Source organism: Bos grunniens, chromosome 10, assembly GCF_055505025.1.
Source record: "Bos grunniens cultivar Pamir isolate PY7600 chromosome 10, Bosgru_T2T1.0, whole genome shotgun sequence".
Taxonomy (NCBI): domain Eukaryota; kingdom Metazoa; phylum Chordata; class Mammalia; order Artiodactyla; family Bovidae; genus Bos; species Bos grunniens.
In genome coordinates this window covers 23,269,110-23,294,647 of record NC_141174.1, presented here as the reverse complement: position 1 = coordinate 23,294,647, position 25,538 = coordinate 23,269,110, and the positions used below count along the sequence as shown (strand labels likewise).

The 25,538-nt window shown below is 42.7% G+C and overlaps 1 protein-coding gene across 21 annotated transcripts in view; it reads left to right on the top strand.

Annotated features, from left to right (window-relative positions):
- Nucleotides 1–25,538, top strand: part of RAD51B (RAD51 paralog B) — a 738,822-nt gene that overhangs the window by 443,765 nt on the left and 269,519 nt on the right. For 14 of the 21 annotated variants that reach the window (XR_015134112.1, XR_015134116.1, XR_015134113.1 and 11 more), the window contains one exon: nt 9,294–9,390. Coding sequence is in view for 16 of the 21 variants with exons in the window: in XM_086320092.1 (XP_086176218.1) it covers nt 9,294–9,390 (97 nt within the window). In the remaining 5 variants the exon portion in view is untranslated. Of the gene's footprint in view, nt 1–9,293; nt 9,391–11,732; nt 12,251–25,538 lie in introns of those variants that run through there. The other 7 variants (XM_086320087.1, XM_086320090.1, XM_086320094.1 and 4 more) reach the window with 1 other exon arrangement.

Sequence of the window (25,538 nt, the reverse complement as noted above, 5' to 3'; positions counted from 1 at the left end):
GTGAAAATCACAGTGAAATCTACAACAGAGATTTCCCCCCACCCCCAGGTCTACTATTGGAGATGTGGATTTTATCAAGATTGAAAATATTCTCAGCATAAACACAGAATTATTTAAAGTTGTCTCCCTTATTCTTTTTTCCCCTCCTCTCTTCCTCAGACTCTGCCAATTGGTTCTATGTAGGATGGATTTCCTAAGGTTAGACATGATGAGAACCAAGGATAGTGGTGAAATATTAAGTACAACACTAATACCGATGTGGTGTTAAACCTTTTTCGTAGTGGGCTGCCATTACAGTCATAATACATTCTTTTCTTCATGTCCTTTACGGACTCACTTTTAGGTGCAGAGAGGTTTGGAGCCTTTCCCAAAATTGCACAGCAGGTTAGCGACAGAGCCAAAACTAAAAGGCAGGCTTCCTAACTCACACAGTAATCTTTTCGTCAAGCCAAAGTTCAGTTTGGTCCTTTTACCACAAATATTTCTAAAGGAAAATCCCCCATAGCCTTTCAGATTTTCCCAGAGAACAGTTGTCACGCAGAACTTCAAGATGGAAATAGCAGGCTGGAATACTAAAACCCTATCAGTTCTTTATTCTAGAGCAGACAGTTGATATTCTCTGGGCTGAAGCTAAAGAAAAATGATTTTTTTTTCCCATAATGGAATGATTTATAATTTTCCAGAGCTTGGCAAAACTAAGCCAGTGAATAGTAAAACCAGATTTGTGATGCTCAAACTCCAAAATATTTGGTCTGACTTTTCCTCAAATATTGGATATCTCCTTTCAAAGCTGGAAGTGATGGGAAGGGAGGGGGTGGGGAATCGTCAGAGGAGAGGCTTGAGTCTGCAAGTATGGCTTTCCAGATCTGCTTTTAGGGGGGCTTACCCTGTTCCCACGCTGTACTCAGAGCACCCCCTCTCTCTTCTTGGCCTTCTCCCTGCCTCCCCCCACCCCCCACAGTCTCCCTCTTACTCTTAGCTCCTATTCAGCAGGCCGGTTGGGGCAGACACTGTCATGGTTGGGAGGCAAGAGGAAAGGATGGTGAAAACCACTCCAGGGCCTTTCTCTCAAGCCTTGGCGATGAAAGGACTCAATGAACCTTAACAATTTCTCACAGGAAAATTCCATCCTCTGTCTCCTTAAGAGCAAGGCATTCAGTAACCCTTAACCGAGTCAGGATGAAAATTCAGGATTTCTGACTGAATCGAGGCCTGTGTTTAGATAGTAAGGCTCCGTCACAGTCATACCTGGCAATTCAGATCATTCTAGATACCAAAAGTAACATTTTTAAAAAGGGTACCTTAAGCAGATAGGTTGTGTTTAATATAAAAATAATAAATACAGGCTTCAAACCGGAGCCCTGGTTTGACAGGGCTCAAACCAGAGGCCTGTCATACTTTTTTCATATTTGGGGAAGGGTTTGGCTATAGTCCCTTTATTTTTCTTAATCAAAGTATAGTTGCTTTATAATACTGTGTTAGTGTATTGACCATGGATTTGCAGAGAGTCAGCCATGACTGAAGCGACTTAGCAGCAGCAGCAGCAGTATTGTATTTCAGGTGTATAGCAAAGTGTGATTTGGTTATACGCGAGTGTGTGTGTGTGTGTGTGTGTGTGTGTGTGTGTGCATGCGTGCTAAGTCGCTTCAGTCATGTCCAACTCTGCAATGCTATGGACTGTAGCCCACCAGACTCCTCTGTCCACGCGATTTTCCAGGCAAGAGTACTGGAGTGGGTTGCCATGCCCTGCTCCAAGGGATATTCCCAACCCAGTAATCGCGTCTCTTCTGTCTCCTGCATTGGCAGGTGGGTTCTTTACCGCTAGCACCACCTGGGAATCCCTTGGTTATACCCATATATGTATATATCTATATTCTTTTAAAAAACTTCTATGCCATTTTAGTTTAGAGCTTGGTCATTTTGAGAGCGCTAGATATGGCATCAGGCAAGCAGTTTGGGAGCAGAGTTAGTCCTGAAGTCTCTCTTTCTCATCAGCTGATGTCCTTTCTCTGGCTGCCCAGTTTATCCAGGGGGCTGCCTGTTCTTTTGGGATCTGTGAGTATCAGGGCCTTTACTGTACCTAGCTCTTCAGGCATAGTTAAAGTGATCTTGAAACTTCTCTGATTTCTTTTATGTTATAGCAGGTTTCTGGCACAGAATGAGCAGGAGGGCAAAGCTGGTATCCTTATGGGTGTAGAAGCACCCCCAAGATGCCTGAAGTTGCCTGATGATTCCTGTAAACCAGTGTGTGTGTGTGTGTGTGTGTGTGTTCAGTTGTGTCCGACTCTTTGTGACCCTGTGGACTGTAGCCTGCCAGGTTCCTCTGTCCATGGAATTTTCTGGGTAAGAATACTGGAGTGGGTTGCCATTTCCTACTCCAGGGGATTGTCCCCATTTAGGGACTGAACCTGTATCTTTTGTGTCCCCTGCGTTGGCAGTCGGGTTCTTTACCACCTGAGCCACCAGGGAAGCTCCCTCTAGCCCAGACAACTCCTCAAACTTTGTTGCACCATGAACATGAAGAGCTTTAGTGTTCAAGCCTCCTATGGGTTTTGGAAATGACAAGCCACATACATGCATCTGAAATCACTGAAAGACACTAAAAAAACTGGCAGAATTTGGCCAGGATTGCTTCAAATGCTTAGTCCTTTCATAGAGGCTGAGCTTTACTTGGTTTATGGTTATTTATTAGCATCAGAGTCTGAAAGCACTCTTGCCACAAGATTGGACTTGTTACAGTGTTCAGTTCAGTTCAGTTCGGTCACTCAGTCGTGTCCCATTCTTTGCAACCCCATGATCACAGCAGGCCAACGCCTCCCTGTCCATCACCAACTCCCGGAGTTCACTCAACTCATGTCCATCGAGTCAGTGATGCCATCCAGCCATCTCATCCTCTGTCGTCCTCTTCTCCTCCTGCCCCCAATCCCTCCCAGCATCAGGGTCTTTTCCAATGAGTCAACTCTTCACATGAGGTGGCCAAAGTATTGGAGTTTCAGCTTTAGCATCAGTCCTTCCAATGAACACCCAGGACTGATCTCCTTTAGGATGGACTGGTTGGATCTCCTCACAGTCCAAGGGACTCTCAAGAGTCTTCTCCAACACCACAGTTCAAAAGCATCAATTCTTCTGCGCTCAGCTTTCTTCACAGTCCAACTCTCGCATCCATACATGACCACTGGAAAAACCATAGCCTTGACTAGACAGACCTTTGTTGGCAAAGTAATATCTCTGCTTTTCAATATGCTATCTATGTTGGTCATAACTTTCCTTCCAAGGAGTAAGCGTCTTTTAATTTCATGGCTGCAGTCACCATCTGCAGTGACTTTGAAGCCCAGAAAAATAAAGTCTCTCACTATTTGCATTGTTTCCCCATCTATTTGCCATGAAGTGATGGGACCGGATGCCATGATCTTAGTTTTCTGAATGTTGAGCTTTAAGCCAACTTTTTCACTCTCCTCTTTCACTTTCATCAAGAGGCTTTTTAGTTCCTCTTCACTTTCTGCCATAAGGGTGGTGTCATCTGCATATCTCAGGTTATTGATATTTCTCCCGGCAATCTTGATTCCAGCTTGTGCTTCTTCCAGCCCAGCGTTTCTCATGATGTACTCTGCATATAAGTTAAATAAGCAGGGTGACAATATACAGCCTTGACGAACTCCTTTTCCTATTTGGAACCAGTCAGTGTAGCATTTTCATAATCTTTTAATGTATTTTTAGATGTTGAAACAGGTATAATATCATATGTGAAACGAATCACCAGTCCAGGTTTGATGCATGATACAGGATGCTCGGGGCTGGTGCACTGGGATGACCCAGAGGGATGGGATGGGGAGGGAGGTGGGAGGGGGGTTCAGGATGGGGAACACGTGTACACCCATGGTGGATTCATGTTGATGTATGGCAAAACCAATACAATATTGTAAAGTAATTAGCCTCCAATTAAAATAAATAAATTTATATTTTAAAAAATTAAAAAAAAATAGATGTTAGACACTTTGTTCGTTACTTTTATTAGATCAGATTCTGGTGACCCGGATTCAAGGCCTGGGCCTGTCCATGGCTGTGGGCTGAGAGTTGTTCTTTCTCTTCTCCTCTGCCCAGTCCTGTCTTGGGAGGGAGAGTGGGCAGGGAGGCCTGCAGACCCCCTTTCTTATCTGAACTATTAATCTCAGGCCAGTGACTCTAGTTCAATCTCTGAAAAGAAGGGATTAAAAAGTTTGTCTCTCACCTGCCTGCACAGAAAGCTAAATGAGAGCATGTGCCATATTCTTAGGTCCTTAAAGATATACAACTTATAGATGTTGAGCTATTGTCTTGTTGATCATGAATCTCTCTTCTGCTGACCAAACAAGGCCAGATATCCCATTCCAACTTATTCTACTCCTGGTTGGCCACACAGTCCCTCTTAGTTGCCTCCCAAGAGTCAAATAAAAAGAGCTTCTTTTTCAAAGGCTGGACTTTTAGGCCTGACAATTTCCCACTCTGATTTCTCCAGCACTGTCCCGCTCTTTCTTCTCTCCATCACTTTCTAGTACTCAGTGGGCTGGACTATACTGAGTGGCTACTAATGATACTTTTTTTTAACACTTCAGTGTAGGGTGGATCAGGTTAGGTACATACAAGCTACACACATACAGAGGCCCCAAAGGCAGGATTTACTCTGGCCCAGGAGTGGGAGGCATGAGTGGGGTGTAGGTATAGCCTAGATTAGTCTTGTCCTACTGTAGCTGAGGAAAGATGTGCCCACTGAAGGCAGATGGTCCACACTGATGGAGGGTCAGGCTCAATTGGTCAGTGGACTCCAGCTCACCAGTCCCCTGGCGCTGGGGGCTGATGGTTCTTCTGACCAGCTCATCCTACTCCTACCTGCTTTGTTGTTGTTCAGCCTCTCAGTTGTGTCCAACTCTTTGCAACCCCATAGACTGTAGCCCACCAGGCTCCTCTGTCCATGGGATTTTTCAGGCAAGAAGACTGAAGTGGGTTGCTATTTCCTTCTCCAAGGAATCTTCTCAACCGAGAAATCAAACCTACATCTCCTGCCTTGGATTATTTACCACTGAGCCAACTGGGAAGTCCTACCTGCTTATCTCTAGGTATTTCCTTTCATAAGCTACCTTTTTGCTACTTACTGGAAGGGAGTCATGTTTTCGTTTGTCTGTTGGCTGGATTTTCTTCCCCAGGACCTTCTGCCTTCTGACAAAAATGACATTCATTCCCACCTGTCTGCCTTATTAGTTCTTCTTGTCTTTAAATGCTTCATGTTTTTCCATCTCCTTGCTAGCTTATGAGAGAAGTCCTACTCTCTATGAAGGCAGGGGCTATTAGGTTTTTTATAAATCTGTACTCTGAAACTTCTTCCTTAGAGAGCTTCACCATTCCCTTGAATTGAGCTTAGCTGTTCAACTTCAGTACACACAAGGGTTGAATAGGATGCATTTAGAGAAGTTGGGTGATGCAAGGGAAACTTAGAACCCAAGGGCAAACTTATGAAACCCCTTTATTTTGCCTGGGGAGGGGAGCACTAAAAATGAGACTCCAGGTGTACATGACATGATTTGAGAAGTCATTTCCTTTCATGTGTACCTGAAACATCCTATAACCAGCTGTCGTTGCAAGGAAGTTTGGGAGAAATTGATCTCTCCTTATTTAACGCTGAATGGAGTTTAGTTAGTAGTTACCTTATACATTGTATAGGGCTGCCTATTTCTCCCAGTAAGTAGATCATCTTCTCTGGTCTGAAGAGTAGACTTTAAGCTGAATTCCATCTCCTCCTGGCTTCAGATGTAAAGATGTAATCACAACCATCAAAAAAAACCACAAAAAACCTAAAAGCAAAATTTCTCCTTAGTTCAAGAGTCTCACTCTAGCCTTTGGATTTGAAATTGATGGTAGTAGCAGGAAGAGGGAATGTTATATGTTCTCAACTAGTCATATTTTTAGAGAGATGGCAAAAATAGCATGCACTTTCATTTAAATTTTTATTGCTTTTTTAGCATATCACCAACCAATATTTGTTCTTTGTCATCAGTGTACTATATATTGTACAAAAGGGAATCAGACATAGATTTTCTGTCTCAACAAGCCAGATATAAAGTCAGCAAAAGATAACTAAAGACAATGGTGGAAGTTAACGTTTAAGCATTTCCCACTGGCCAGGCACTATCCTCAGGACTTTATGAGCATTATTCAGTTTAATCTTCAGAACTCTGAATTAAGAATTATACCCAGAGAACTTGTGACACTTGCCCATCATCACACAGTAAGTGGTAGAAGCCAGGATCTGAACTCAGATGTGTCTGACTCCAAACTTCTCAACCTCATCATGTACACAGACAGCACTCTTGCACAAATTCAGTACCAAGTGTGAGAAGGCTTCATCTTTTCAGCAGAGCAAAGCAGCAGGAAAGCCCCTCTGAAGTGTCAGTATCAAAATTCATTTTCTGAAAGCAGATAGTGTTAAGATTCTGTTCATAACATGTAATAGTATTTGATAAGTTATTTTAGGAGTGTCGTTTTCATGACTCCAGGTTGCCTCAGAGGACAGCACATCTATAGGCTTCCACCCAAGTCATGATTATTTGTAATCGATGCTGTTTGGAAAGGTTTCCATTCTATCATTTTGCTGATCACAGGCTTAGCAAATCACAACAATTCAGTAAGAGCACCCTCTCGAGTTTGGTTGTGTATCCCTTCAGCAATTTGGCTTTCAGACTTATAGTAAAAAGGGAGTGGATTATTATCAAAACCATGGAAGCGCTTGTTCTTTTGCCATTGGAGAGTGAAAATGTTTTCTTCTCTGTCTACTCTTTCACTGGAAGTGGTGGTGGGGGTGGGTATCTTTGGAGGCACATCTGTAGTTTGCTTTTAGGCTTGGCAAGGTATCATTTTTATTAGCTACGTATAATAAAAACATCATCTCAGTGCACGTTTCCATTGTAGGACCAGGGAAATAATAATGCAATTGAGAATAAGTGGTCTGAATACCTTAGTAAATGTTTTACTTTTAACTTACTTAGTTTCTTGAGAAGACACACCAAGACTTCCTCTCTTTATTTTCCCCTGGGTACATAGTAACATGCTCTGCATGGTCAGTATTCAGAAACTTTTTTTCTTGTTACTGTATCACTAGTGTTTTAGTCATTTTCACCAAACCATCTTTTAGAAGAATTCCCTAAAAAGTAGAGCTTACATATTTAGCTCTCTCGAAGCTTCACTTTTTTAAAAAGACTATGACAGGCAGATACATTATCTTCTTCATTAGTAGACAAACTATGTAGTACTCTCAGAACAATATCAGTTGGTTGCTGGCTTTGCTTTAAGTAATTACTATCTTTTTCTTACTGAGATTTTTACGTAATTCTTTGCACCTAAAGAAAGTTTAGGACTAAGATTGGCAGAAATGATCAGGTGCTGATCTTGATGTAGAAAATTGTGATTTCATGTTGTTATTAGATCTAATATCTGAAGCATGTGGCATGTGCTTTATTAATAATTTATTAGCCTATATAACACCCTTCTGAAGGAAATAGTAGCAACAACAATGGCTTACATTTACTGGATATATATCATGTGCCAGATACCGTATTTAATACCTTGCATTGGTTATTGATTATCTCATTCGATTCTCATAATGATTCTATAAGATAGGTGTTATTTCATCTATGAATAGATGAAGTTCAAAGATTTAAGTAACTTTCCCAAGGTTCACAGTGTCAGAATTTGAATCCCGTTCTATTGAACTCCAAAGCTCATACCCTATAAAATAAAGAGGAAAATGAACATAATTTCTTACTCTTGCTCCTAAATATGAATATTGTTTCATAAGAGAGCAGGCTATTATTTGACCATTTCCAGACATTTTAATTGAAAAACTTATCATATGTGATTCTTACCCATCCAGATAAAAATGAGCAATACAAAAGAATAGGAGGGAAAAGATTAGCAAGCACTCAGTGGAATACTGCAATATCTGGCAGATACATTATTATGTATTATGATTATTATGTTTTATACATATTATGGCAGATACAATATCTGGCAGATATCTGCAGATCATCGCTGCAGAGAAACTGGGGACTCACACGAGCCTTGTTGACACACAAAGAGCTTGGACAGGCTGTCTTTGCTAATAGAGTACTTCATTTCTTTACCTGACCCTGCCATCCTGCTGCCCTCTCCGCCCCCAATTAAGCTGCCATTGGCATAGGATTTATAACGTGTCATTGGTCCATTCAAGAGACAGCAACAGAGGTGCAGCTGAAAAGCTGGACAATTAAGAATGGAGACGATTTCCATTTCTACTCCGGTCAGGATGGCAACAAAACCATAGCTGACCCTTGGGACAGACCAAGACAGTCTGGCCAGATGCATATTCCAGGCACCAAATGCCTGGTTTTTCAGAAGAGGGACCAAAATGGCTCACCAATGTGTCCATGATGGGAACACCCAAATCTGGGAAACTGATCGTGGCATTAGTCGGGCTGCAGTTTTCCAAAAGAGAATCTGTGTTTTGTTCTTTAGCTTTATAAACAATAGAGTAAATTTTACAAATGAGGATTTTTAAGGAAAAGAATAATTTCTTGATAGAACCACATATTAAAATATTGTGTGGAAATAAACCATGTGAATTAAGTAATTTCAGAGTTCTTTCTAGGAATTTTAAATGTTATGAACTTTATTTTGTATAGGTCAGATTCTATTCATTTGTGTTTTAAATACGTAGTGAGACTTCGAATTTCTTTTGTTAGAATTCAACTTGTTTAAGAGAAGAGTGCTAGTCCTTTAGAGATGAGTTTTATTCCAATTTCACAGATTTGGAAAGAAAATTCTGATTTTCACGTTGACAAGGGAAGAAGCCCCAGGCATTCAGATGTTAAATCATTGCCTCTCTTCAGCACTGTGATATTGTATGTTGTGGATATAATCTTAAAAATGATAAAATGTGTACATGTGCATTTTCATTCTCTGGTTGGCCTTGTGTTAATATTATTCAGCTGATACGACAATACCTCTCTGTCGCAATTTGCTCAGCATTTAGAAAGAATTGATAAATAGTTTAAGCTGGAAAAAAAAAGTTAGTCTGTTTCCTGGGTTTTCTGTGATTTGAATGACCTGGAGACTTGGCCAGATATTCTGGCCTCAAGATAAAATTGATGAAAGTCAGAGCTGGGGTTTTCCTACCTGTGTACTTAGCAGTCTTCCCCTAAACCACAGTCTGCCTTTTGATAGCTCTAATAATTAATTTGGTCTTCTCTCTTCTCCCTTCCCTCCACCTTCTCCTTGTCTGTTCACAGGTTATCTTGACGAATCAGATTACAACCCATCTGAGCGGAGCCCTAGCTTCTCAGGCAGACCTGGTGTCTCCAGCTGATGATTTGTCCCTGTCTGAAGGTAAGAGATCTGTCCTAGAGGGGCTGAAACTTGACACTGACACCCAGCCCCACCACCACCTCTCTGCCTCCTGCTGAGAACTGAGACACAGCTAATAGGTGCTGGCCAGTGAACCAAGCCGGAGGCGGGCGACGGAGTCTTGGCCACCTTTCCTGGCCTCTGATTCCTTGTATTTGTAGAATCTCTTATTCTGTCTCTAGCTTGTTCTGTCTCTACAAGTGAACTTCCTTTTTCACTTGAGTGAAGCATCTTCTCAGGCATCTTCACCACCACCTAAGGCCTCCTCTATAGTTTCTTTTGGGTCCTTAGTACAAAAGCTGGTAAACTGCTCAATGACTTTGTTTTTGAGACTGATGCTCCAATGTTGGTTTTACCGCTGGTCCCACAGCAGTTTAACCTTTTTTTTAAACTGGGTCCTTTGGGGCTATCTGAATGTATGCACCAGTATCACGTACTAGAGATGTGGCATTCCCAACCAGTTTTACAGAAAGATTAAGAAAAAACTCTCCATGTGGGTAAATCTGCAAATTTTATCCACCCTCCCATGCTAGCAAAGGTCAGACTGGCTCTGGTTTACGTAGCTAGGGGAATTACAGCACTGAGCCAGTGGGTGGTTTCTAGTTTTATTGAAAGTTCTTACTTGACATTTCTGAGTTCTGCTAGTTGCCTTCTGATTTCTTTTAGGGTAAAAAGCTGTGGGCCTGGGTGGATGAACATAGCTGTTCCAGGCCCCTCTGCACTTTCCATTTTCTGAGAATTATTCATGATGGAATATATGGGACCTCTAGGGCTCCTAACTGCCCAGGTGGTTTTCCATGGATTGGCCTTGGTTTATGGTCCCCCAAATGGCAAGGACTACATCCCTGCTTCTTGGTGGTGTTTTTCAGGATGAAAATGAATTACTTCTAAAAAGCATAAAATGTTCTGTGTACCCTATTTCCACACTCGGTGATGCCTTTCATTCTCCCATCACCTGGGCTAAAAAGCTGAGTCACCACCTGTCATCCTTCCCTCCATATACTCCTTTCATCATCAAGTCTACCTGATTTTTTCTTTCCAAACATACCTGTCCCCTCTTATGAGTTATATTGTGAGCAATACACTGACTTACTAAAAACTCACAATTGGATTATTTTAATAAATTCCATAATGACCTTCCCATTTCCAGCCTTTACCACATCACCCACTTCCCCATTTCTGGCTTCCTTTTATTGTGTCATTCTCCTACTCTTGAATCTTGAAATTATTTTAGCCCATTTCCTGAGAATGGGCAAAAATCAACAAGCTGATTTTAAAATATTCAGGAATTCGTGGCTTGTTAGCTTTCAATCAACCAGGGTGGAAGTATTTACACCATGGAAGTCAACACATACTGAAAATCAGGTTTTTTTCTTTCCTTTCGTGTGGATCAGTTTCCCCAAAAATATCCTAGGTTAGGTTGATACTTCTCAATTCTTGGTGGTCTGGCCTTTCCTTCGTATTCAGCCTCTGGGAAGCTCCTCCAGCAAGTGTGCGCCTTCTGCCGGCTCTCCCGACCCCTGCCTTTGTGCTCTGCGCAGACAGCTTGCCCGTCTAGAACACCATCCCCCTTTTTACTTCTACCTCTTCTTTTCCTCCCAAATCCTCCCACTCCCTCGAGGTGAGGTTTGTTTAAAGACCGCCTCTTCCACAAAACCTCCTTGCCTGTTCCAGGCTGCCTTGGTATCACTTTCTCTTCCTCCTCTGTGGTCCTTCTACCTGGTCACTAAGATAGATCTTTAAAAGATCTTTAAAAATAATTTCACTTTTCATGGTTTCCCTACCGAATTGGCAGATATTTTAAGGACACAGGTTTCTCGTATTCTTTTTTTATCCATGTTGTGGATTAAAAACTTTGCTGAGTGACCAGCAAGGTTTTAACCGCAGTGTGTGTGTATGTGTGTGTGTGTGCACGTGTGTGTGCGTGTGTGTGTGTGTGTGTGTGTGTGTGTGTGTGTGTGTGTGTGCGCATGCTCAGTCGTGTCCAACTCTTTGCGAACCCATGGACTATAGCCCACTAGGCCCCTGTGTCCATGGAATTTTCCGGGCAAGAATACTAGAGTGGGTTGCCATTTCCTTCTCCAGGGGATCTTCCCAACCCAGGGATGGAACCCGAATCTCTTGCATCTCCTGCACTGGCAGGTGTTTTGTTTACCATTGTACCACCTGGGAAGACCGCCTAGGCACAGAGTGGGCACTAAATAAATGCTGAACCAATACCGTAGTAAATGCTTTGTAACAACGGTTAACCATGGGGATCACCTATGAATGTGACCAAAAATTGTTATTATAATAATTACACACAGACACACACATTTATTCAGTTCCTAGGAGGAGACCACAAGAGAATATCTTGTTTCCTCATTTGAAAACCAATAAGCAAGAGTACTTCTCCCTGTCCTGGCTTCCTGGTTTATCTCAAGCAAAGAGGAGGAGCAAAACAGATACAAAGGAAATTGCTTTGGGGCTCCAGTGTAACCGCTTTAAGAAAATGGTAAAGTCATGTTCATGGCAAAGGGACAGTTACCAGCTTGTTCCGAGACAACTTTTTCTTAATGTGAAACCCAAGGGAGAACGGAAGCAATTGATGTTTTTGGTCTTTTCCTTGCATAGCAAAGCAGATAAAGAGTCTATGGAATTTTTTTTCTGAAGTTCTTTACCAGTGAATGAAAAAGATAATAAATTTCTTAGAATATTTATACCTATTCAACTATATCACAGTGTTTATTAATGTTGCTATGATTAAAATGTATAAATCGCTTTGTTGCTGTTGTAAGCATTCATTGTATCGACTTTGCCCTTGTGCTATTATCTCTGTAAGCTTGAGCAGCTCTTTTAATTACTTTGGGCCTCAGTTTTTTTCTGTTAAATGACAGACTGGATGAATATAAGATGGCTGAAGTCTTTTCTGGTTTTAACATTATTAGATTGTGATGTGGGTCTGAAGGTCAGGAGCTTTCACTCATTGATGGGGTTTTAAAATTCTGATTTACAGGGTGGGAAGAGTGACCTTGTCGTCCTAGATTAAGCATAACGGGGCGGATCTTTGGAAATCTTAGCACTGATCCATCGGCATACCTCTAACAACTCCCTCTCCCCATCCTGCTGTCTCTTTCCCTGTAAACATTTCTGGGTTTGTCTGTCCCTTGCTCTTGCTGCCTCTCTCCCGCGCAAACGTGTACACTAGAAGTGTGCAAGCCAGTGAGAGTGAGGAGCACACTGTGATGGGCTGAGTCCACGGTTTACCCTGTCCTGTAATGGATTTCAGCTGCAGAGCAGAGGGCACAGCTTAAAACAGCGCTCCCTTGAAAACAGTTGTAGGGTGAGAACAAGCAGCAGAGAGCAGCCAGTGAGAAAATGATCCGAGTTGACCCGAGAGAAGTACCCAGCAGGGGCTGATGTGCGGAGATGAAGTCCCTTCTGCTCTGACGCAGAGCAGGGAATATGAGTGACCTGGCCCAACTGAGAGATCTCTTCCACACCAGCGGATCCTGTACTATTAATATCTGCCAGCTGCAGGCCCAGAGCTTCCCCCTGCTGAGATCAAAAGAGCTCTATCTTAGCTGGAACAAGGTCATCTGCACAGGGCTGTAAAAGGGAGCCCTGGCTGGCTGCAGGGACCTCGATGGGGGAGGAGAAGGCAGGAGATGGGAGGTGTTCTCTCACGCTCCTTTAATCTCGGCTGACCAGCTGTTGCCCTCCCAGTGTTTGTAAAGTTGAGAGTTCTTTGTTTTTGTGTTGCTGGGGTGTTTTTTTTTTTTCTTATTAAATTTATGCTTGGATTATGTAGACCCACATTCACTGCTAGGGTCCATGGTCTGATTCCCTTTGAGGATTCATTCCCCAGGTAAATTATCCAGTTCCCAAGCAGGGGGAAGCGACGAAGGGAGAAGTGACCCCTGGAGAACTGTCCCGACATTGCTTCTGCTCATAAGCTGTGTGCGTTGTGAAGGCATTAGAAGGCAAAGTGAATTTTCCCTATTTAGTTAAAATAACTCCCCACGTGTGTACATGTGCTTGTCAGTTTTCAGACTGCCTTTCACAAACATTCTTTCCTTCAAGTGGGAGAATGGACTGGTCGAGCCTTATGCAAACTGACCAAAGTTCTATTGTGAACCCAAGGGCAGAAATCAGGATTTTTGACTTTATGATCTACATTGTTCTTGACCAGGCACTGTGAGTCCAAGTATTTTCTTCTTTGGTGTTTTTTTCTGCTGGTGGAAACTCAAGCATGTAGGTTATTATGAAGTTCAGTGTCTGGTTACTCACTAGATTATGGTAACTGTTCCGTGGCCAAGGATATATTTCTTAGATGCCCTTGATGTTTCTTCCTGGAGGTCATTGAAGGTGTTAAGGATGATGGGATTTCACAGAGAACATCCTTTTTGCCTCTATTGATCAGTGAAGAGAGGCTCTACAGTCCAGCTGGCCTAAGACACCATCCATGTCCTATTCTGAAGTCACCTGGAATTTGAGCAGAAGGGCTTCCTGAGTCCCCTGTCTATCCAGGCAGAGTTGGTAGTTGAGATTGATGTATGGTGGCTGTGGACCCTGTGCAAGACTGAAGCTCTCTTCAACTTAGGTCATTGGCTTTCCTTCCTTTGATAATGTTTTGGGATAGCATTCACTCCAGTGTGGTGACATGTCCATTTCAGGAGCCTAGGGTAGCATGTTAATATCCTCTTATCTGTAGTAACAGTTTTGGTAGATAATAGCCTTAAAAACTAAAAATTTAAAGTATCTGGCTGGGTCAAGGAAAGAACACAAGAGAAAAAGTATTATTTACTAGGACTAAAAATGATTTCTAGTTTTAGTATTGGAAGCCTTTCTATTCCAATTGAATTGATGGCTGATTCCATGTGCACGAGAAATATTTTGGGATTCATATTCCCTAGCAAACCATCCTTGCAAAAAGCTGGAGTCCATTTGATAGATTATATGCAAGTGTGTGTCTTGTGTCTCTTTTAAAATAAATTCAACACGCGAGAACAGCTCGGAGTGGTTGGGACAAATCAGGGACTCGTGGTTGTGAAAGAGGCAGACTTCAAAGCATGGTATGAATTTTCAAGTTTTATTTCCACTCTTGCTTTCCAGCTGGATCTGCTCTGGATTTACTGCAGGATGTTTGAAAATGTGGCTCCCTGCTAATCTCAGACAGTTGCTATGATCAATGGTTTCTTCCATTTCCGATAAAAAACACTGGTGTTTCTGCTTAAATTGTGTGTACTTTCAGCTTTATTATTATAGTAGTAATTTATTGTCCCGCATTACCCAAATTTGTAATCCATTAACCACAAACTTTGGGGTGGATTGGTCAAGTTAGCAGGACTCTGTCCACACTTTGGCTCCAAGGCTCTGCACAGTCCATCCCCAAACTCATTGTTCATTTAGATAGGACCCTGGGCAAAATGAGTGTGGGCTGAAGCAGCTTTAAAAATCCACTGCTCAGGGTCATGGTGCAGGTTGGTTATAATTAGCACTTTGAAAGCATGAAGTGTCGCCATGTGACTGCAAGGTTAATATTAACAAGGACGATCAACATGTGAACATTAGCATTTCCATAGTATTTTAAAATGTCTTAATGTGATGAATCATTTGATCTGTCTCAAGCAAGTGAAGCATGAAGGCGAGAAGGGTGTTGCCCAAAGGCCCCACAGCAAATGAGAGGTGATGGTGCTAGAACCAAAGCCAGAGCTCCTCGCCTGAGGTCCTAGGTTCGCACACTGCTGCCGCTTAGGAGAGAGTTTGGGGCAAAAACGTATGTGTCCTAGTGGCCTTTCCATTTTTGATTCCAAAGCCCCAGACGTGGATCAACACACACAACTTCACAGCTTTTGGTTACAAGGGGACACACATCTACCTCTGCTATGCTTCCCCTAGGTAGTCAAACATCCAGGGTCCTTAGCTGGGTATATACCGCTTCTAGCAATGATTCAGGTGCTATGAAAGGTCTAATTTATAGAGAAAACTTAGAAGATTGAAACACTACCCAAACCCTGTAGTATTTAACTAAAAGGAAACCTAAATGTTATGTGAGGTGGGGGCTGCCAGAGTTGAGAGGGGACTGGGCACAGCCTACAAACATCTGAAAAGCTGTCAGTCTCACAAGGGAGAGGAACTTGTTGAGGATTTTTCAGCAGCGAGGCCAGGGGCAATACAACCATAGCCGAGGGATCAAATGGAGAAAGGAACAGTGAAGTCAACCCCCAGGAAGCGCTTCTTGATCAGGAGCTCTGTTTTGCTAGAGAGTTTGCCAGAGAGACGTGTTTGAGGCAGGAGGTACGTTAAGATCAAATGAGATGAGAGCTGAAAGTTTTCTTAGGGAAGAAGTCTTTGAGGTAGTTCATGGGAGAACAGGGTTAAATGTTGTGAAAATCTTTTCCCCTCACTGTCAGACCTCTCACTATTTAGGATTGACGGGCTCATTTCCCAGATCACACATGTTCCTTCAGTGTCGTGAAGGCAGAAGGGACGAGAACACCAAAGCCAGTTTTGCCAGTTGCTTCAACTACAGAGACAGAGGGGCCGAAGACCCAGAGAATGGGATGTCAAGAAGAGGTGTGATCCCAGAGGGCTACAGATTAGAAGGATTCTCTGAGAAGAGATCCTCGTTTACCATCATTGAAAAGAGTTCTGTACTGAAGATGAGATGTGTCTAGGTCAGCAATCATAAGAAAAGTATGGTTGGTTTCTAGGAGTGGTGCCGGGGGATAACTTAGTCTGTGCTGTTATATGGCATGAAAAACATTTAGAATGCATTGGTGGTGTTTACTACGATTTGGGAAGGATTGTAACAAGGTCTGGTAAAGTGGTCTGGCCCTAGAATAGACAGTCCAGCTCAGCTGTGCCCTAGGTCTGGATCTCTGACGGCTTTGCTTTTCTTCCTTTTTCTGATAAGCCAGTTGATAAATATCAGTTGGATTAAACAATATTTCATTCAGTCAGACTGACTTTTCCTGGGCATTAGCTGCATTCCTGCATATATTAGCATAGTTTTAGAGCCTTGGTCCCTCCAAAAAATTTTTTTAAAAAACACCTTTTTGGCTAGGTGAGGAGACCTTTCAGTGACTTCCAACCTTATGATTTCATGAGTGTGGAGCCCATACTTTATGCACTGTATTTACTATATTCATGTTATGGTGCCATTTGAGAGTCATTCTAAAGAACAGTATTTGGGTAGAATGTGTGCAATGCTTTAGACAAGTAGGGTATGAAACAAAGTCTCCAGGATTTAGGAAGAAAGGAACATCTCTTTCAGTAAAGGGAGAGCTTAAGGGTCCAGGGAAGAAGGTAGAAGAGATAGGCCTCGAAGGATGGATAGGATTTCAAGAAGCACAGAAAAGATCAGGAAAAGCTGAGAACTAAGGCATTAAGTTCAAAATACGCCTTTTCTGCCCTCTTTCCTATCAGTCTCCCCTTCTCCAAACCTGCTCTAGCTGTATAGCCCACTTCCTTGTTCCTTAGACTCTGGGCTTTCTGTCTCTGGCCTTTTGCACTTGCTCTTCCCATTGACTGGGGCACTTGTCCAGAGCTTCACTTTGCCTGTTGCCTCACTACCTTCAGTCTCACTCAAGTGTCATCTTCCCAGAGAGGTCTTCCTGCATTTCTGTCTTCGATGAAACCACTACCCCCATCCCAACCTTCTCTAATCCCCTAAGCCTGCTTTATTTTCTTCATTGCCCTTATCACTACCTGACCTTATAAGTTTATTTGTTTATGGGTTTATGGACTGCCTCCTTGCTTTTGTATAATCTTCTCAAGGGCAGGGACTTTGTCTTGATCACTCCTGTATCCCCTAGGTCCTGGAGGGTACTCAGTAAATACAGCATCTCTGTTGCAGGGAAATGTAGCATATGTTGGGAAGGGGGCATTTGCCTGGGGCTTTAGGGTAGATATAGGAGGTCATGCCAGACTGATTAAGGTTTTATGATAAAATGATCATAATATGTACTCTGTGGATTCTCTAGATGAGATGTGTTAGATGGCTTAGGGATGGGGAGATGGAAGTAAGGAAACAATGAACTCATCAAATATTTAGGGAAATGGGACACCCATTATGCACCAGGAGCTATACTTAGTGTAAGGATACAGAGATGAAAGAATGATGTTCTAGATAGAGGATAGATCATTACCAAAGCTACGATGGCAAGAGCATGGCCATCTGAAGAAGATAAGAATCATTCCTTATGACTGGGAGTGCAGGGGGCACATAGAGGAAGGCAAGGGATGAGACAGTGCAGATCATGGACATCTGACATGCCATGATGGGGAGTTTCCTGAGGCCTCTGTGAAAAGAATGAGAGGATGATCCATTGGCAACATGTCATTTCCCTGATCATCATGATTGATGAGACTTATTTGACTGGCTGGGAATGCTTCTCCATCCTCTTTTGTAGTTTCTTGTGTATCCCTTCCTAAGCCATGAGGTCAAAGGTGGATGATCCCCAGATAGAATAGGACTTCAGTCAAGGATAAGAAGTGGTGTTTCCCCAACAGAACCCTCATTCCAGTGGGTCTCAAACTTTAGTGTGCGTTAAAATCATGCTGAGAGGGTAATTAATACACACACCACCGAGCTCCCACTCTCAAAGTTTCAGTCAGTCTTGGGAGGGGCCAGGGAATTTGTAATTCTAGCAAATTTTCAGGAGTTGTTAATCCTGCTGTTCTAGAAACCTTACTTTGTTATTGTTGTTATTCAGTTGCTCAGTCGTGTCCAGCTCTTTACAACCCCATGGACTGCAGCTCCCCAAGCTTCCTGGTCCTTCACTATCCCCTAGAGTTTGCTCAAACTCATATCCATTGAGTCTGTGATGCTATCCAACCATCTCACCCTCTGTCGTCCCCTTCTCCTCCCACCTTCTATCTTTCCCAGCATCAGGGTCTTTTCCAATGAGTCAGCTCTTTGCATCAGGTGGCCAAAGGATTGGAGATTCAGCTTCAGCATCAGTCCTTCCAAATGAATATTCAGGTTGCTTTCCTTTAGGATGGACTGGTTGGATCTCCTTGCAGTCCAAGGGACTTTCAAGAGTCTCCTCTAGCACCACAGTTCAAAAGCATCAATTCTTCAGCACTCAGCCTTCTTTATGGTCCAGCTCTCACATCTATACATGACTACTGGATAAACCATAGCTTTGACTATATGGACCTTTATCGGCAAAGTGATTTCTCTCCTTTGTAGGTTTCTTTCCAAGGAGCAAGCGTCTTTTAGTTTCATGGCTCCAGTCACTGTCTGCAGTGATTTTGGAGCCCAGGGAATAAAAAATCTATTTGCCATGAAGTGATGGGAACTTTGAGAAACACTCTTTATGCACTGAGTCTTTTATCCATGTTAGGCACAGAAATACCAAAACAAAAGCATCTCTATCTGAGCTCTGAAGGAGACAATACCCTAAGAGAGGAGACAGGCATGTAGAAGGTGTATCATCAGACTCCTGGCAGCCACATGCTTTCACTGGGTCACCAGTGGAATTTTCTTCAGGCTTTGCCTCACGTCTGGGAGACAGTATTTACTAGACTGTTTCAGGGCTCTTTTGGTAGCAAGAAACAGAAAGCCACTCAAGTTTACTTAAAAAAAAAAAGCCTCAGGTCTACTAATAAGTGTCGCTACCATTCATGGGCCATGTTTTTGTGTGCCTGGCATTGTACATCCACAATCACATTTAATACTCACAACAACCCTCTGAGGCAGATGGTAATCATTATCCATTTTCTAGATGGAGGAACTGAGTCCTCGGAAAGTGACACCATTACTGGCAGAGCCGGGATTCCGACTGAGAGAGTCTGGCTTTAGAACTTAAATTTTCATCCACTAAGTTCTTCTGTAAGGATGTGTTGGCATTCTCATGGCTATGTGCAAATAGAAAGCAAATTACAGTCAGATTTCTTGGAAACTGAAAAGGTTGAAACTTGGGACACTGTCTTCCTTTTTCTCCTATCTGTCTAATCTTTCCATGGCACTGACCTTGGACCATATGAGCTGATCAGCCCAATTTACCTTTTCACACCTGCTAATTCTGTGGCTGGGTTATCTTTTGGTCCAATCAGCCATGGCCAAGAAATAATACGGTAAAGAACTCAGCCAGTACACCCATCCTTTCTGTTGGGTCCAGGAAAAAGGGGCATTTTCCTCTTATAAGGGGTTATGTGTGAAGGGCAGATTCCCTTAGAAGGAAGTACCTACGGAGTCCCCAGCCATAGCAGCTAGTTAAACAACTGTGTCCAATGGAGCCGATATTTTTATTAAGTTTGCTTGTAAACACGGAAGTCTGTGTACCTTTGTCAATGGCCTTCAATCATATTCATTCTCAAAATCATCTTTTAGATCAAAGTTTTAGTATTACGTCCCTATTGCTAGTCAATGTGTTAAATCCAACATACTGTTTTTCTTGTTAAATATTCGAAAACATTTTATTTCTAGTTCCAGATCAGGCTCCTCTTTGATCTGATTTTCTTTATGCCCACTGTCAGCCCTAAAGTACCTCTTCAGGGTAAAGAGAGGTCTCTCCTGTTTATTCAGAATTCACTGCCTCCTCTAAACAGTTATTATCTGAGGAGGTATGAGGCTAAGCTTACCTGTGTGGAAGTTGCTTCCTCTTCAGGGACATGTGGCAGGTACCTTGGCACAGACTGTTTATCCTGTGGCCAGCCATCATTCACCCCTACTTAAGACAAGACAGGGCAGAGAAGCCAAGATGGCAGCTGGCGGATTGAAATGTGTGCAGGAAGTAGTCTGTACCTGTCAGTTACACCCTCTCCATCATTTACAATATGCTGGAGCAAAATTACTCCTTCCTTTAAGAGAGGGTCTGAAGGATGAAATGAAATGTGTGTGTGTGTATTGGAGAGGGCTTCTTATGTTTTAATAGAAGACATGGAGGCCTTTTTAGGTTCTGATGTTTATTTTTCTCCACTATCTTTCTATCGAATAGGCCCATAAAAGAAGCTCAGAGAATCTAAGTTTCTCAGAAGTATTTCTTTCCGCTATAGAAGATAGATGACACCCCAGTGGGTGAAGCAGTAAGGAGACAAACTTTTTTGCTTTTAAATGTAATGTAAGGGGAGAGGGATAAATTAGGGATTTGGGATTAACATGGACATACAACTGTGTATAAAATACATAACCAGCAAGGCCGTAACTGTATAGCACAGGGAGCTATACTCAATATTTTGTAATAACCTATAAAGGAAAAGACTCTGAAAAAACAGATATATATGTATATGTAACTGAATCACTTTGCTGTACACCTGAAAATAACATAACATTGTAAAATGTATAGATAAATGAGGCTGGAAAAGCACTAAAATAAATTGCTTCTGAGTTGTGTGACAAGGTGGACATGCCTCTAAGACAGATGTAGACCAGAGATAGGACAGGTGATTGAAATCTCTAAATGTAGAACTCATGAAACCAACATCAGTGAGTAAGTAGCTGGCAGAGCCCAAAGTCAGGCTCTTCCAGCCAGGAAGAACCTCCTTACTCCTTCAGAGACCCAACTAGAACTAAGGAACATTGCTTGCCCTTTGACATGATAGCCCCAAGTTAAGGTAAATCAGCAAGAGAACCCTGTCATAGGGTCATTAGAATGTAAGCTCCCTAAGGAGAGGCCTCCTTATCTCTTTCATTCACTGCTGAATCTCCAGAGCCAGGAAGAGTGCTTGGTCCTTATAATTACTCCATAAATACTCAATGAATGATTGAGACACCTACAGCTACAAGAGGGACAGTCAAAGAATGATTTAAAGTTTTAGACCAGTACTCACCTAAAATAAGCATGAGACTGCCACTGTGCCCACTGAGATATCATGTATGCTCTAAAATTCCTACCAAGTACAGTCAGCTTGAACTATGTGCCCGCACTGACTGTATTAATGAATAACAGTAGGCAGCATAGGGAAAACATCAGAGAGGAAAGGGGCCCAACAGTTCTGCTTTGGGAAAAGGAATCTCCCATATTCACGCAAGAGTTGTGAGTGAAGTAGTTTAGTCTGATTTACAAATAAGGGTGTTTACCAGGACTCTCTACTGGGTCCTTAGCTAGACAGACGGCTTAGGGATACAGAGACAGAAGCTAAGGCCCAGCTCTTTGGAAAGCTCATAGTTAGGTTGCTGGGGAATCATGATGTACGTGTATACAAAGCATGCTGTAATGGTTCTTGCATCAGGGTTTTGCTGGTGAAGCACATGAGAGTCCTAATTTGGGGGTGGGAGTGCTGTGTGAAGGTTCTTCATGAGAAGACACTTGAGCTGGATTGTGAAGGATCAGTAGCTGTTACCTAGAGGAGAAAGAGAAGAGGAAGGTGATCTTGGCCAAGATAAAAGCCCGTGTAATGGGACAAGAGGCAAGGTTCCATGGGAGACCTGTGGGCCATCTGTTATGGCTGACATGGAAGGGAGTGGTGACAGATTGTCTGCCCCCTGAAACCTCTCTACAAATGGACGTTAGAGAAACAGTGTGTTATAACAGTAGATAAAGCACCGCATTTGGAATTAGGAGATTTGTGTTCAAGGGCCAGCCCTAGCAAGTCACTTAACTTCTCAAAATTGAGCTTTGGTCTCGTCAACTTTTCATTCATTCAAAACAGAACATGTGTAATAAGAAATGCTTCCTGAAGGTTCAAGGGTTAAAAAGAACAGTGTCAGGCTTGGTCTCTGCCCACTAGAACATAAAGGCTAGTTCTCATTTTTTGTCAGCTTTATCTGGTTGGAACCCCAGAAGTCCTTCCTACTGTAATGAGCTAACCTTACATCCAAACTGGCTGTATGTGTTGTATTACCGTGGATAGGACAGGAAAAGATAAGAATATAAGGAAAGGCCAGAATACGAGGCCCACATCCATGGAGCAGCTAAAGTCACACTACAGCCCAGCAGCTAGTGAATTACCAGGTTGAGGGAGACACATCTTTTATGTCAGAAACACTCAAGGAAAGGTGTTCATCATGATCTTGTGGCATAATCTTGTGGTGGCTTGGGCCACCATCTTGAGATATCAGGGCATAAAGACGGACTCCCTGATCAATCTTTCCTGAATCACAGTATAGGTAGGTCCCTGGATATCAGCCAGTAGCCAATCTCCAAGATGGGCTTAGACCCACTCACAAAGTGGCAGGCTGTAAATCAGCCCCACACTTTCTGAGAACTTGCCCGGCTGGCCAGGGGAGCTTAGCACCTGTGGTGGGTGGCTGTTTTTCTGGGCCAGCTGTTTAATGAGCCCCAAATCAGGTAAACTGCAATTGGTTCCTGTGTGCTTTCCAGACACAAACAATGACGCTCATCCAGCTGGAATGGTCCTATAGCGAACCTGGCTTCCCTGTGTCAATCATCTGCTTTTCCCACCCCCTTGAGGGAGATTTTGGAGAAGCTGTTGGGGTGACTTTGAGAAAGTTGTTAACTGTTTAAAGTTTAGCTCTTCATCACCAAAATTTTTCAGAAATGGTTTGTAGCCAATGCCTTCCTGCTGCTGCTAAGTCGCTTCAGTCGTGTCCGACTCTTAGTGACCCCATGGACTGCAGCCTACCAGGCTTCTCCGTCCATGGGATTTTCCAGGCAAGAGTGCTGGAGTGGGGTGCCATTGCCTTCTCCCAATGCCTTCCTAGGTAGTTTTAAAGTTATCAAAATCACAACTTAATTCATCTTACCCTCTACTCAGGGTTGGCTGAGAGAAGTAGGAGGTTACAGTTCATGGATCCTTTTCTGGTTTTGTAACCAACCTACAGTCTCAAGTTGAGGTAATCACCTTGCCCTTCTTAGTTTATTCATCTGTGACCCGGGGTAAAGCTGCCCATGCCTCATCTGGTTGCGTTTCAAATTTTGTGAGAAATTTCTTTGCTTCATGAGAATGCACAGATCAGCTGAGACTAGCATGATTGATTCCAGACACAAATTAGAACAAGCCTGAGCTGAATAGCTCTCCCAGGAGAAGTCATCGAAAATTGGTTTGTGTGGCCTAGTATATGGCCTTTGACCAACTGGCTTCGGGAACCGGGACGGGCATGGAGGAACTCTGACCTTGATCTGTTGCCTGCCCTACTGATAAATATTCTTGCCATTAAGTGTATCTTGAATTTGTGGTAAGTGTGTATTGGAGAAATCTTTAAAAACAAGCAAGTCAGTAATGCTGTCTCTTTGGGAGGATGTACTTGCATGTCCTTAATGACCCAAATCAGAGATTTCAGTGGGAAGAGTATGGTGGAGAGAGAGCAAGAGAGTGTGTGTTGATCACTGGAGGACATATTATGGTGTGCCACGTGATGGATTTCCCCATCAGGAAAGGAATCTAGAAAGGCAAGGAGACTCATGAGAAAGGAGGTGACTTCTGTTGACAGGTCACTGTTGTTCAGACTCTGTGAGATGAGAAAGGAAATCCAGAAACCTATGTGACAGCTTCTCTTGGACTGGACGAAAATACTGACTTTTTTTTTCTAGCTGGAATTTGCCAGGGTCAGTTCACGTCTGGGTTTTCAGCACTTAATACAGGGCCCTTTTGTCTCGGGAGGCGGCTGGACTGGTTTTTCCTCCAGGCAGGTGCACAGAGAACGTTTATTGTAGCCTGAAATGCAAACACCAAGCCCCTAGGCCCTGATCCCCACACTCTCTGGCGTGGCTCAAGGAAGTACAGTGAACAATGTCTCTTGCAAAAGGCAAGCACTGTAAATGCCACTCCTGAATGAAATATTTCTTTAAACGTTGTATCTGTAACTCGATCGTCTCTTAAAACTTAATTATATGTCGGGAAAAGGAAGCCATTGGCTCCTCCAGCCGTCCAGGTTGAACATGGACACACAATGGAGCATATCCGATTCACGGCCTGGCTTAGGTAATCAGATTAATATCTCTTGAATTGAATTTACCCTTTTGATACGGAGTCTTTCAGCTGCCTTGTTTCACATCTCCAATTCTGACAAAGCTGTGCGGCCTTTGAGTAATTCCCCTGAAATCTATATGCGGGAAGCCTGTGCTCTTTCGAACACTTTTTGGGACTTGTACCAATTAAATCTGTTTCTGGCACACGTTTAATGGCATACTTTCCCCTGAGTCAACAACTGCTCCAAAATCTGAGGTCATTTGTTTAATTTAAAAGCAAAGGTTATGAAACATCCATTTCAGGCTTCACCAGCCAAGCCCCTGTGGCTTTGAAAGGGGTGATGAGACAGGGGAAAGGCTAATAAACTGGATTTCTTACACACGAAATAAATTCATTACCATGTTTCTGTGAAATCAGTATCAAACCAGGTTTGTCCACACCCTCCCTGCCTGCCTGGCTGCCCCTTTCTCTTCAAACACACACATCCTCATCTTCTGGGACTCTCATGCTCAAGACTGAAGTTCACCCTCTTGCTGTTGTTCTTGCAAAACAAACATCTGGACTGGATTTTTGTCAGCTGGAGTTGAGAGAGAAATGTAAATGATGCAGTGATTTTTTTTTCATGCTTATTAAATTTATTTATAACCAGTCTGAAGCCAGGAAACATGTTTTTAAATGGCTAGAGCCCTTGATTGGAGGTGCTCGAGGAACAGACAGTGGATGGTATTTTTCCCCCTGCCATTTTCTAAATAACACAAGGGTAGAATTACATAATTCCACCATTTGGGTGGTTTTATTTTCCCCCTGAAGGAACCTTCATGAAGACATGTTGTAGATCAGAATTCTTCCCTTAGCCTATCCAGCGTGCCCTTCTTTCTGTCTGTGAGAGAAAAGAGAATGTAACTGGCAGGGTGTTTCTGAATAATATAATCATGGAGAGTGAGTTTCTGGTTATTTGAGATGTGAAGCAGGGGCACGGGTTTTTTCTTTTGCCAGAAGAACACAGCCTGGATCCTATTTCTACCTTTTCCACTCACCAACCTCTAAAATCTTAAAAGCTGCCATAGCCTAAAGACTCTCAATCATTTTCTCATTATTTAAGATAATAAAAGGCTCCACGAGGGGGCTTACTAAAATAATTTACCAAATACTTTGGTGTGCCCTTAGATCTGATTAAATCACAATGCCTCCCAAGGCATTGTATAATTATTTAAGGAAAAAAAAACCTTCTAGGGGAAGCTGAGTCAGATGATGATTTTTTTTTGAGGTCCCTTCCTGTTCTGTGATTGGAGATGATTCTTTGATTTCCTTTCACTGTCATAAAGCAA